The sequence below is a fragment of the Grammomys surdaster genome, unplaced genomic scaffold (genome assembly GCF_004785775.1).
Source record: "Grammomys surdaster isolate TR1022 unplaced genomic scaffold, NIH_TR_1.0 125889, whole genome shotgun sequence".
NCBI lineage: Eukaryota > Metazoa > Chordata > Mammalia > Rodentia > Muridae > Grammomys > Grammomys surdaster.
Genome location: NW_021620714.1, coordinates 842363 through 854767, shown reverse-complemented (window position 1 = coordinate 854767; position 12405 = coordinate 842363). Strand labels below are relative to the sequence as shown.

The 12405-nt window shown below is 42.5% G+C and overlaps 1 protein-coding gene across 3 annotated transcripts in view; it reads left to right on the top strand.

Annotated features, from left to right (window-relative positions):
- Ccdc58 (coiled-coil domain containing 58) overlaps positions 1 to 12405 on the top strand; it is a 19841-nt gene extending 7436 nt beyond the window's left edge. For all 3 annotated transcript variants that reach the window (XM_028752241.1, XM_028752242.1, XM_028752243.1), the window contains exons 2-5: positions 2915 to 3040; positions 5232 to 5378; positions 10131 to 10190; positions 12126 to 12405. In XM_028752241.1, the coding sequence (XP_028608074.1) occupies positions 2915 to 3040; positions 5232 to 5378; positions 10131 to 10190; positions 12126 to 12176 (384 nt within the window). In that variant the 3' untranslated portion in view covers positions 12177 to 12405. The remainder of the gene's footprint in view (positions 1 to 2914; positions 3041 to 5231; positions 5379 to 10130; positions 10191 to 12125) is intronic.

The window sequence follows — 12405 nt, the reverse complement described above, 5'->3', positions numbered from 1 at the left end:
TTCTAGCCTAACCCCATTTTGCTTGTGGTCTACTGTCCCACCTTCCTGAAGATTTTTTTCCTTCTTTCAAATGTCCCTTTTGTAGTTCTCAGGCCTTTGCAGCACCCCTGGCCAAACAGGCTGCTGTAAGATTTGAGGCTAGAATCTGCATATGAGAGAGAACAACCAGTGTTTGTCAGAGGCATTTCTTGATCTCCCCACCCAAAATAGCCCCAAACCCCAACTCGGTCACATTCCACTCATGGGATTAGCTTTCCCTTCCCCACAGTGTTTCTCTATCAGCGTCTGTTGTTTGACTGCTGTGTGAGTTAGTAAAAGGATACACTCTTCTGCTTCTTGTTATACTGTTCAAAGAAGAAAGTTGCTGAGAGCTTTTCTGGCCAAGGAAAACTACCTAAGAGGCACAACTGAAATCTGGCCTCAGAAGATAAATTCACTGTGAACAAAGGAGAAACAGAATTGGAAGGAGAATTTTAAAGGGGTTTGGGAAAAAGCAGTCATGTTGTAGGTTAGGCTGGCTCTGTCTTTCCCCCTCCCAGAGATAGGCTCTTGCTATGGAACCATGGCCTCCAGCCCATGGTTCTCCTGTCTCGGCCTCCTGAGTGCTCAGATCACAGGCTTGTGCCACCACACCCAACTGTTTTCCGTCTGACTCACCAAGTGCTGCCATCAGTTGTTTGGAATTTACTACTGGTGGACCTTATATACTCTACATTATATGACATACTATTTAAAGTGGTAGTTGCCCTGGAAATATATTGAGATTTTCCCCTAAGAGTTATGATCTGCAAAGAATACTATCCACAGAAATAAACACAGGAAAAAGAGAGAAGATAATAACTTTGTGTTACTTGCCTGAGGTGTTCATTAAGTTATATTTATTTGGGGAACAGAATGCAATATATTGAAGTGAGTGGAGGTCTGAGGAGAGCCTGTGGGAGCTGGTTCTCTCCTTCTGCCATGTGGGCCTGGGGGTTGAACTTAGCTCATCAGGCTTGGCAGCAAGTGCCTTTATCTGTTGGGCTTCTCACAAGCCCTTGCCTGTGATTTATTAGTTTAAATTATGAAATTATGAAAGCTGCTCTGTTTCCATATTGAGATCATGCGCAGACGGTTAAAGTACTCTGCAGTGTGAAGGGAATGGAGTGGCAGGAACAGAATTTAGCCTACCTGCGCTGATAAAATGGTTGCAGTTGGCAACACTTGACTCCTCCACAGACAGAGTGTTTATAGGATGATTAGAAATGTCTTCAAGGAAACCAGGAGTGGCTTAGTGGTGGAGCACTTGCTTAGCATGCATGAGGACCTTGGTTTGATTCCCAGCACTGGGGTGGTGTCCAGTGTTTTTGGTAGCACAGGCAACATGTTCATGGCATGTCGTTTTTAAAATGTTACTTCATAAATATGTATAAAAGTAATAAGAAAAATTGTCACTATATTGCTACTGGTTAACTTTGGGTAATTAAATATTTTCAAAATTTTGTATAAGGAGGGTAGGTGTATGTGAGGGGTGCAGTAAAAAGGGAGCCTGGAGACTACTGATGGACTTTCATACACAACCTGTCCCTTCTGCCAGAGGCAAGGGAAATGACTCCTTTGGGCAGATGGAAACCCATTTCACAAGGTTCTGGAGAACGCCGTCTTTTTAGCCACCAGAAACCCTTGTGTAGCCCAGCTGGAGCCCAGTTCTAGATACATGACTACTGAGGCCGGACAGCACTGACTCTAAGGATCAGGGACGTTTGTAACAACTGAGGTGAATGAAAGTATTGCTTCCAGTCTTGGGTTTAATTTGACAAAGGAAAAGAAGGTGTGGTAAGTTGAGGGAGATAGTCAAGTGAAGTTCGCTCTAATACATGTTAAGGTCAAATGGTAACTTGGATGTTTATAGTGTAATGTGATTGTTCTCTCAGTGGCTTTTCAGTGACCCTGTTTTTTTGTGTGGAGAGGGGTAGTATAGGAGGTGTTACAATTTTAAGAACATATATCTAAAAAAGGGAAGTGGATATACTGTTAGAAAGTCAGCCCAGAGTTTCTGTTAACTGAGGACAGTGCAGCTCATCCTTTCTTTAGCGAGCACTGAGGAAGGAGAAGAGCTACCTCACAGCGTGGGGAGCATCTGCACTGTGCAGTGCACTATGAGCTCCTTGTCCTTTTCTCTCTTGGAGTGCAGTAGGTTCCTGGGGATGAAACTGAGGCCCTCATAGGAGGTAGGCAAGTGCACCACTGCTGAGCCCCATCTCCAGCCACTCAGCAACAATAAATTACTTGTGATGTTGTTTTTCTTTGGATTGGGTTTGTGTGAGTTGGAGACTTTGAAGGAAAGCCAAGCCTTGAGAAATGTAAACCAGGGTTACTAAAGAAAAGCTAGACTAATTCCTACCTGCTTAATGAATAAAAAGGCCAGTATGTTTCTTCTCTAGTAGCAAATTTGTTCTGTTTTTATCACAAAAGTATCTACAGTCATAGTAGGAAGTCAAAGATCTGCAAGGTAAGGCTGGTGGTGTGTGGCTTCGCATCTGTGAGCTGACCAGCCCTGCCGTCCCATCCCCTAGCCCTGCATTTACAAAGTTAGGCTAGAACAGGGCACCAGTGGTTGTGGAGAGCGCATGGTATTGAGGTTGGAGAGTCCTCTCTGGCTATGTGCTGGATAGAAGGTAGAGTTTGCTAAATATTGTGCGGGACAGTGGATTTCACTGTTGAGCCACAGAACTAGAATCACGGTTACATATCCCACTTGTCATTGTTGTGATAAAGACAAAAAGATTTGATTGTACTGTTTGCTTGTTTCCTCTTATGTAAAAGGGTTGTAAAATATCCAAGTTCTTTTCTCCTTTTGCTTAAATATTTAACTTATCACTTAACATTTCTTTGAGATTATATTCTTTTGTTCTTTTATTTTAAATATATATAGGAATTACTCAAGGTGATGAGGACAATTGATGACAGAATAGTACATGAATTAAACACTACGGTTCCAACAGCTTCCTTTGCAGGGAAAATCGATGCCAGCCAAACCTGTAAACAGCTGTATGAGTCTGTAAGTTCATCTCAAGTCTCTCTTTGGTGCTTCTTTTATACCTTTCTTTGCAGGTACAATGGAAAATACACTGAATTATATATCTACACTGTGAAAAACACAGGGCATCTTGTGTCCACTTACCTGAAGGTGGAGCACACTGATTTCAATATGGTTTCTACAGCTCCAGACATTGTGTGGTGTGCGCACAAGTCTGTGAGAGACGGCTGTGAGAATGGGGTAGCCGTGTTCTGGCTTATGTGCTCATGGCCTTCTGCTTAAACACACAGTGTGCATGAGATGAGCACAGGGACCGTGAAGCAGGCCAGGCAGTGAGTTAGCAAGATCGAGGATCCTGAATGGATCAGTCCCAAGAGGCCAAGCAGCTAATGGCAAGAAGAGTGAAGGCCTTGCAGGCCTTTTGTTTTGTTGTTTCCATTACCAGGAAGGGGGGAGGAAGTGTGTGCTAGAAAGGGAAGAGAAAGCTGCAGGTTTTAATAAAGCACCCTGCCTGACGCTTGGGCATCTCCAGTGTAGAACTGCTCCTTACCTGCTAGAGTCTTCTTTTGAATTTGCAAAAGCAGAAGGAAACGTGCAGCTGTGCTGGACCCTACTGATGCCCCTCTATTAATTTGGAAGATAAAGCTCAAATGGCACGTGCTTTTTTATACTCTCCCACCACAAGGTTACTTTGTAGATTGTAGGTGTGGAAAAAAGTCATTCTGTTGGTAAACTTACTCATACCAATTAAATTCAGAACACTACCTACTGATATCATAGTTCTGGTTTTCTTTGTTTAGTTAAAATCTGTTATTCTATTGAGCATCAGGTAAATAACTGGTTTTAGAAAATTAGAAGGTGTGGTGTTTTTATGATTTAGTCATGACGAATATGTGTGGGAGGATCTCCAAGTCCTATCATACTATGGGATGTTTGGTAGTGCATTTATGTCTTCAGGTATCTCTGACTAGAAATGTATGGTCACTCTGTATTGCTCTCCTCCCTGCTACCTGTATGGTCTCTACTATTCAGTTCTTCCCATTTCCAGTCTTCTGTTAGCATAGGGGTTGATAGTATCATGCTTAGCAATATGGTTTCCAGGACCAAACCAGATCTCACATCTGCTGCTTCCTAGGTTGCTGACTGAGCATTTTGTATACCCTCCCTTCACCTCAGTTTCATAGTGTTGTAGAGGATTAGTGAACTAAGAAAGCATTGTTCTATGTATTAATATGCTTGCCAGAGTGGTTATTATATTTCAGCTAACTTTGTTCTAGAGACTGGGTCTGTGAGGTGCTCAGCCAGTAAGAACCACTAAGACCTCTTCTTGAGTGTTGCGGTTTTTGAGGAGTTGAGAACATCCAAAGTTGCTTATAGCTGGTGAAGACATATTTGCATTCCCTAATGGTGACATTTCTTTATAGAAAAGGTCATGAGAGCTAAAGCATACATTTAGAAAGTTAACCTTGAAAGGCTTCTCATAATAAAGTTAAGTAATTTCACTGAGGACCCCCCGCCCCCAGGTGTGATAGGAAGAGTAGCTTGAACCATGACCATCACACCTTGCCTAGCCAGGACAGGTGGAGAAGGCTGTCCTGCTGGTTACTCTAAGAAGGGTTATGAGAATCATTCTGTCGGTTATCCTTGCAATCAACGTACACAGTCGATGCAGCCACTAAGCTCTGCCTCCACTGCTCTGTGTCAGTACTTTAGATTTTTGAAAAGGTCTCTGACTGCATAGTTAAATGTAACATTTCTTTATGTAAGTAAGATACTCTTGACATCCTTTTGTTCACAACATCTTTCTCTTGTTAACAACATGAGACTGAAACCAACTAGGAAAGACAAAAAAGGAGAGACTACCGTCACTGGTAGGGCGGGTAGCAGTGAGGCAGAGGAGCAGTGCAGCGGGTGGTGAGGAGAGCAAGGACAGGCAGGATGAAGCAGGGCAAGCCCGCCTGGGTACTGTGGGAAGGAGGAGCAGGAGATGCTGGCCTGGATTGTGGAAGGAGGCAGCCTCATCCTCTGAACCTTCTGAGGCTTTCCCTCTTAGCTGATTTAAGCAATCCATCCAACAGTTTTCTCTTGCAGAGATTTTAAAAAATTGTTTTAAAAACTATTACATTCCTGAAGTCTTAATTTTTTTTCTAATACTAAAATATAACAAATTAATGTGATTTCTTTCCCTCTTTTCATTCTTTTGTCCTTTTAGTTGATGGCAGCTCATGTCAGTAGGGACAGAGTGATAAAGAACTGTATAGCCCAGACCTCAGCAGTAGTAAAAAGTCTCCGAGAAGAGAGAGAAAAGAACCTGGATGACTTAACGTTATTAAAGCAACTTAGAAAAGAGCAGACAAAGGTAAGCTGAGCAGACTTTATATTTCTAAGGCAAAGGTTCCCAAATATAGCCTTCAAAATGGAGTTTTAATATGTACAATTTCAAGTAAGTTATGGTTATTACTTTAAAAAAGTGATCAGTACAGGGTTAGGAGGATGAATCGGTGGATAAATTGTTTGCTATGAAGTATGAGGACTGAAAAGACATTGGAAACACTGGGTGGTTGGGTCTGGAGAGATGGCTCAGTGATTCAGAATGCTGATTGCTCTTCCAGAGGATCTTGGTTTGATTCCTAGCACCCAAATGGAGGCTCACAACTGTCTGTAACTCCAGTGCTAGAGGATCTGATCTCTCTTGCTGGCTTCTGTCAAACAAATACATTAAACAAATAATAATCAAACAAATCAATTAAACCAACAGTAATAACAACAACAAAAGTCCTGGGTGGCTTATCAGCCACTTGTAATTGAAGAATTCCAGAGGCAGACAGGAGATCCCTGGGCGAGCTGGCTAGCTAGACACACCAGAATTGGCTAGTACCAGGATCAGCCTCAGTAAACTAAAGTAGAGTGTGGTGTAGAAAGACACATGACAAACTTCAGGCCTCCATTCACACGTGCAAGTGCACAAAACACACACATGAGAGAGGTGGGGGGAGGGCTAGAAGAGTAGTGTCTTAATTGCCAGGTGGGCTTTTACGTTTTACGTTTATGCTTAAACGTGGCATAGTAAATGAATGCATATTTTATAAACAAGTGCAATATAGGAGCTTGGGGGAAAATTAACATGGTATTGTATTTAATTTCTTTTCCTGTGATGTTTTCCAGAGTTTAAGACAAAACATCAATACTGACCAACACCATATCAAAAACTTTTTGGGAAAGAATATCTACTTACTTGAAACATTTCTTCATAAATTTGTGTATTGAAAATATTTACCCCTTTCATTGTATAGGAATCTGCTGAAATATAATATAGATTCCTTAAATTCTAGCTGTTGCACTCTTCAGCCGTAAAGACATAGTATGGTTGAATATAGTTGATAGTCTCAACTCCTCAGGGTAATGTCCACCCTACTCTGTAGGCATTGTGGGGTTTTATATACCTTTTCTACACAGCATGTCTGCAGTGTTGTTACTTAAGAAAATATTGTGGGCCAGCTAAGTGACAGATAAGGATGCCTGCTGCCAAGAAGACCTGAGTTTGATCTCAAACCAACATGGCGGAAGATGAGATCTAATTCCCAAAAATCTTCCTTTGACCTCCACACATGCTCACTATGGATAGACACACACTAAATAAATTACAAATCCAATTGAAAAGTCAGGTGCTCACTCAGGGGTCTGTGAAAGGAAGCTTTTCCTCATGTAATACAGTTGATGCGGCAGAGTCACTGCTGGGCCCTGTTTGTGGCTTGTAGGAAAACAGTTGTGCGTTGGTGTTCTGGGGCCTCAGCCCACTAAGGGTGACCTCAGCTCCCATATGTGAATGGCATAGCATTTCATTTACCTTCCTTCCTCAGCCTCCTTTTACTGTAAGTCACCTGCAGTTGCTGATCACCGCTAATACAAGTGTCTGTGTTTGGTACATGTGACGTTTTCACCCCAAATATTTTTGATCCCCAATTGCTTGAATTCACAGATCATACAGAGAGAGGGCTTGCTATATTTTGTTACATGGAATACATTGCTATCCTTTTTTTAGGGATCGTTTAGGTATCATTTTAGTTTTATGTAATTCCAAACTTAGAAGTTGCAAAGCAATGTAAAGATCTCCCATGCAGAGCTCTCCCCGGCTCCCTCTGTTTCCCTGCTTCACAGTCTCTTCCTCTTCCTCCCGTCTCTCTCCTGTGTGCTCATGCTGCTCTTCTCTAGAGGGATCCCAAGCGCTTGTTGTATCCTTCTACCCTTAAATGGATACTTTCTTATTTTTCCATTATATTTATTTATATGTGTGTGTGTAGGTCAGAAGACCACTTGGAGAGCTGGGTCTTTTTTCTTTCTGCACACAAGTTCCTGAGATTAAACTCAGGTCATCAGATTTGGCAGCAAGCACCTTTACCCATTTGGCCATCTCACAAGCCCATTTGTTATTTTTTAATAACAGGGACTTTTCTTACATGGCCACCATACAGTTATCAATACAGTTGTCTGTTTAAGATAGCACAGTGGGCAACTTATACTTCTTGTGTGTCAGATGACTAAAAAGGCAATATGGAACTTTTTTTTATAGTAAGTAGTGTAGAGCTTGGTGTTTGTTTAGCAGATGTGACCAGATGCCCGGGGCACACAGCGAGTAGGCCAGGCTGCTGTGCTTTTCCAGCTGTTTTGCTAATTCGGTGTTTCCCTGTGTTTGTGTCTCTTGGTCCCTGAGTACTGCTTAGGTCTTTGTTGCATACTTGCTAACTCATCAGGCAGTGACCGAGTCTCCGGGTGGTGATGTGTTCAAATAGGCCTTGTTCTTCCCCTTGATGTTCAGGGTCATTTGTAGGTTACTTTGTACAATTGGTCAGGTTCTAAGTAGCTCTGAGCTTTCTATTTCTTGAGAGCATGAATGCAAACCTGTCCTTCACTATGAGGAAAGGTCATCCTTTCCAGCTAATCCATTAGCTTCACTAGTGATGGAGGAAAGTCACAGGCTGTGCTGTCCAGATCAGCCCAATGGATCCTGACCAGCAATGGAGTGAACATGCAGCAGCCATGTTACCCTTACTTCCTGGCTTTGTTAACGGTGTTGACAGGGTGTGGGCCAGGACTGCCAAGTCATACTGAAAAGTCAGAGTTGGCTACTGTTGCTAGTGAAGTGCAGAGGCCAGCAAAGCCCTGGTATTAGAGTGATTGTGACTGTTTGCTCAGCCCTCAGATCTGCCCCTTTGCCCTTTGTACCTGGAAGGCACAGCCACATAGGCTGCAGGGTGGGGCATCGGAAGCAAGCAGCGAGTTAATGTGAGCCAGTGAGGGCAACTGTGCTGTAGCAGATGAGGAAATACTACAGCTGTTTTATCTTCCAAGTGTGGTTCTGGACTCTGAAAGAGTCCTTCAGATGTTCCAGGCCTTCCTCATTCACTGCGGATGCAGGGACACTACCTGATAGCTCTGAAGTCACAAGCCAGTAGGTGGCTAGGCATTTTAATAACTTTTAATTGCCAAGCATAGCATCTTAAGTCTCATCCTTCACAAACCTTGTATAACCTACTCCAGCCTTTTATATATTTGGGCTCTGGTTTTTTAAATCTTTTCTATTTGGAAAATTCCAAGCATTTTATCTCTTACTATATAAAATTCTTTTTATCTAAAACATATTCATTCTTACCCCCACCCCATTTTCAAATATGAGCTGGCTTATTCTGGAACCAAATGTGAGTGACCATGGCCTGGGACCGCCGAACTAGATTGCCCCAGGTTCCATGTTCCAACATGTAAGCAGTTTCATTGAGTTGTTAGAGTAAGAGAACAAAGAAAGTTCTTTTTAACTTTTCTTATCAAAAATTACCTCATATTTTCCACCTCCATAACATCTTTCTTACCTACTTAGCATTTCTTCTTTAAATAAGAACTGAATTCAAATTATATACACACAGCACGATGTAGCAAATTAAGATTATCTGTACCCTTTTGGTATCAATTTTCTGTTTTGTTTTTTTTTTCTTTTCTGTCTGTTACAAGTCTTTGGCAAACTTCTTAACATCTTGGATTTTTATACCTTGCTGCTCCAGTGGCAGAGGTCACATAGAATTGAGAATTAGAGACATTTTACATCTGGACAGACACCTACAGACGTCAGTGACCTTTAGTAGTCAGTGCCTTGTAGAGAAGAGAGGAGAGCTGGCCTTCGTGCTAGCCTGTAACCATTGCCGGGTACAGAAGATGCTGCTTCTCCTTGATCAACAGTAGGCACATGGGAGGCCCGGTTTCCTTGGGTAGATCCTCACTTCCTCCATCACGGGTCTTACTGCCACCCTATGTGGAACACCGTTGAATTGGGTTCTTGAAGTATCTAGCAGGAATTGGCCGGGGAGCGTTCTCCACTAGGAGTCCAGGCAGACCAGTGTCCCCTCAGTGAGCTTCCAGGTGGGATAACAGATTCTAACAGGTGGAGGTGACCTCACCAGATGGGCCCTCAAAGCCCAGCAGGAGCTGACAAAAGGGCGGTCAGCTGGCAGTTCCATAGCTGAACTTCTGGCTTCCTTCCCACTGGAGGCATGTTTCTGTCAGGATAGAAGCAGTGGTGACATCCACTAGACATGCTTTACTGTCTGGTTGTTTTCAGGAAAACTTTACTCTTGGCCTGGTTTGCTGCTCTTCTTCTCCCCATCACAGAGTGAGTTGGGCCAGCTCATCCCTAGATACAGGGCCTTGGAGGACACTTTGAGACAGACATGCTTGGGTCTGAACTGTGGAGGGACAATGCTTCTAGGGCCAGTGTCTCAGAGAGCTTAAACAAAAACGATACTGTATTAATTAATGCATATTACATATGCTTTGTACAAATTTACTTTCTCTTTATATTATATATGAGTGCATATGTGGGGGTATGGTCTCCTGTGCTGTTGTGTGTGAGGCCAGAGGTTGTGTCAGGATGCCTTCCTCAATCACTTCTCCATCTTATTTTTTGAGGCAGGGTCTCTCACTGACCTGGGAGCTTGCAGTTTTTGCTATTTTGGCTGGCCAGCAGGCCCCAGGATCTGCCTGTACTCACCCCATCACCACTCTCCAGCACTGGGGCTATAGTTTTAACTCTTTACAGTTCAGAATTTCTATTTTTCTCTTGCAGTTGAAATGGATGCAGTCAGAACTAAATGTTGAAGAAGTGGTAAATGACAGGAGCTGGAAGGTAGGAAACAATGTTGATTTTTATAGAGAAATAGGAGAGAAACTGAACAAGCAGGTAGCAACCGGGGGTGGGTGTGGGGGAGGGGGGAGTGCCAGTGCAGGCATGCTCCTAGAACAGAGAACCCCCAGCGATGGCTGAGGGTGTGGGTGCTGTTACCTTGAGTGTGGAGGCACAATGGCTTTACTGGCCACAGAGTATTCTGTGACCTACAGAGCGGGGTTAGGTACATTTCTTTGTATCTCCTAACACTAATTTTGCATGTTTAACATTCAGCATTTTTTACTGTAGTTAAGTGAGAACTTTCAAAGAGGTTATTTGCCTTTTGAGCAGTTACTTTTCATAAAAACAAAGTTGCAAGCATTATTCTGCAGTTGTGTGAGTTAAGATTCATTGAGTCTCATTGAATGCAATTACACAGGGAACATTAAGGAGAGGAGACACTTGGATAAAAGTTCCAGGAGAAGGAAAGAAAAGGTAGACTTAGCTCCACCACTTTCCTGCTAGATTGCCTTGGGTTAAATATTAGCCACGGGGCACTGAGTAACTTCAGGCATTTAATAACTGCTCATCTCGTCAGGAGCTTTGGTTACAGAAAGAATTTTGTTTCACAATGTTCACAAACAAACAAACAATGTAATCATTAAGCAGAATGCTATTGCTATCTTGGTGTATGACCTTCCAGATTTTATATGCATGGCCAGGCTTGTTAACTGTTTTCAAAGTTGTAAGTGAAGTCATCCTCTACCTACTTGTAGCCAGCTTGTTTACTGTGTCATTAAATTTAAAAAGACTCACAGCATGTGAAGACATGAATAAATCACAGACTTTAAATTGAGTGTCTTGTGGCCTTTCTTTATCCTGTCTTCCTTGCCAAAATGTAACCTGACCTTGTCCTTGCTGATATCAGCGTGAGGGCTGTGCTGCCTCGAAGGTTTTGGCAGTGATTGGATATTCATACATTCTCTGAAGAAGTGATCATTTATTCTGGGACTATGATGGGAGAAGGCTATGGTGAATATCTGGCTTTTGAGAGCCTGTCTGAGGATTTTGGTACATGGAAAGCGTGATAGAGTGAGACCTTTTGGGTGTGATATCCCAGGTGCTCTTCAGTATAATGGGGTTACACTCCAGTAACCCTAAGAGTTCTCAAGACACTTAGCAGTGGGCTGCACTTAGGCATCGAGAGAGAATAGTATTCAGTCTGTCATTAGCCCACAGAAAAGTCAAAATTTAGCCAGACCTGGTGGCCCATAACTCAGGAGGCTAAAGCAGGAGGATTGTGAGTTTCAGGTCAAGCCAAGCCACATAGTAAGTTCAAGGCCAATATGAGCCACAAAGCAAGACTCTGTCTCAAAGTGCCAATTCAAAACATTAAAGGGTGTACAGTGAGCATCTGCCTCTGCTATGAGGTCTTCCCCATGGAGGGAGGGACATGCTTTCACATGCCCATGACTTTCTCATTATATTGCATTTCCTTTGTTAAAGAACAGAAGTATGATGTATGTGTGTGTTTTCTTTAACATACGTCAGAAGTATTCTCACATAAGAATGTTAACAGCTCCCGTACCCTTTTTAAACCTTTACCTTCTCTGAATTACCTTCTACCAAAAACTTTCTGAAGCATAGCCCCATTTAGTCATAAGGCATTCTCGACATTTATGATATGTGTTTCAAATTTTAGGAAGCAAGGTGAACAAAACAAGAAATACATAAATATACATAATTTAGCAGAAGACAGGTCCAGCCAGCAAATGGGCGCTGAAATTGTCTAGTGAATGTTACCAAGGTATACATTATGCTTAATTTGATGTGCTTACTGTTTCCTAACCCTATCAAAAATGGTAACATCCTCCGAATTTGTTGATCTAAACTTATATTCAGGCCTGATTTATACAGGATATCTGGGTGACTTTTGTTTCTGTTTGAATATCTTAGGTGTTTAATGAACGCTGCCGAATTCACTTCAAGCCTCCAAAGAATGAGTAGAGAGAGAATATTTTAAAAAGACCGGGTCACCTCATCGCCTGGCACAGCAGATGTCAGCAGGGCCGGCTTCTGAGGGTGGGCTCTGAGCCAGCAGGCCAAGGCCTTTGGTTGGTTCAGCCCCATTCAGCCAAGACCTCAAGTCTAATTCTCATAATTATAAAATAATCAATTGCTATTTTATACTGATTCTGTAAAAAATGTTTTGTAACTATTAAAATAATTTTCTGAC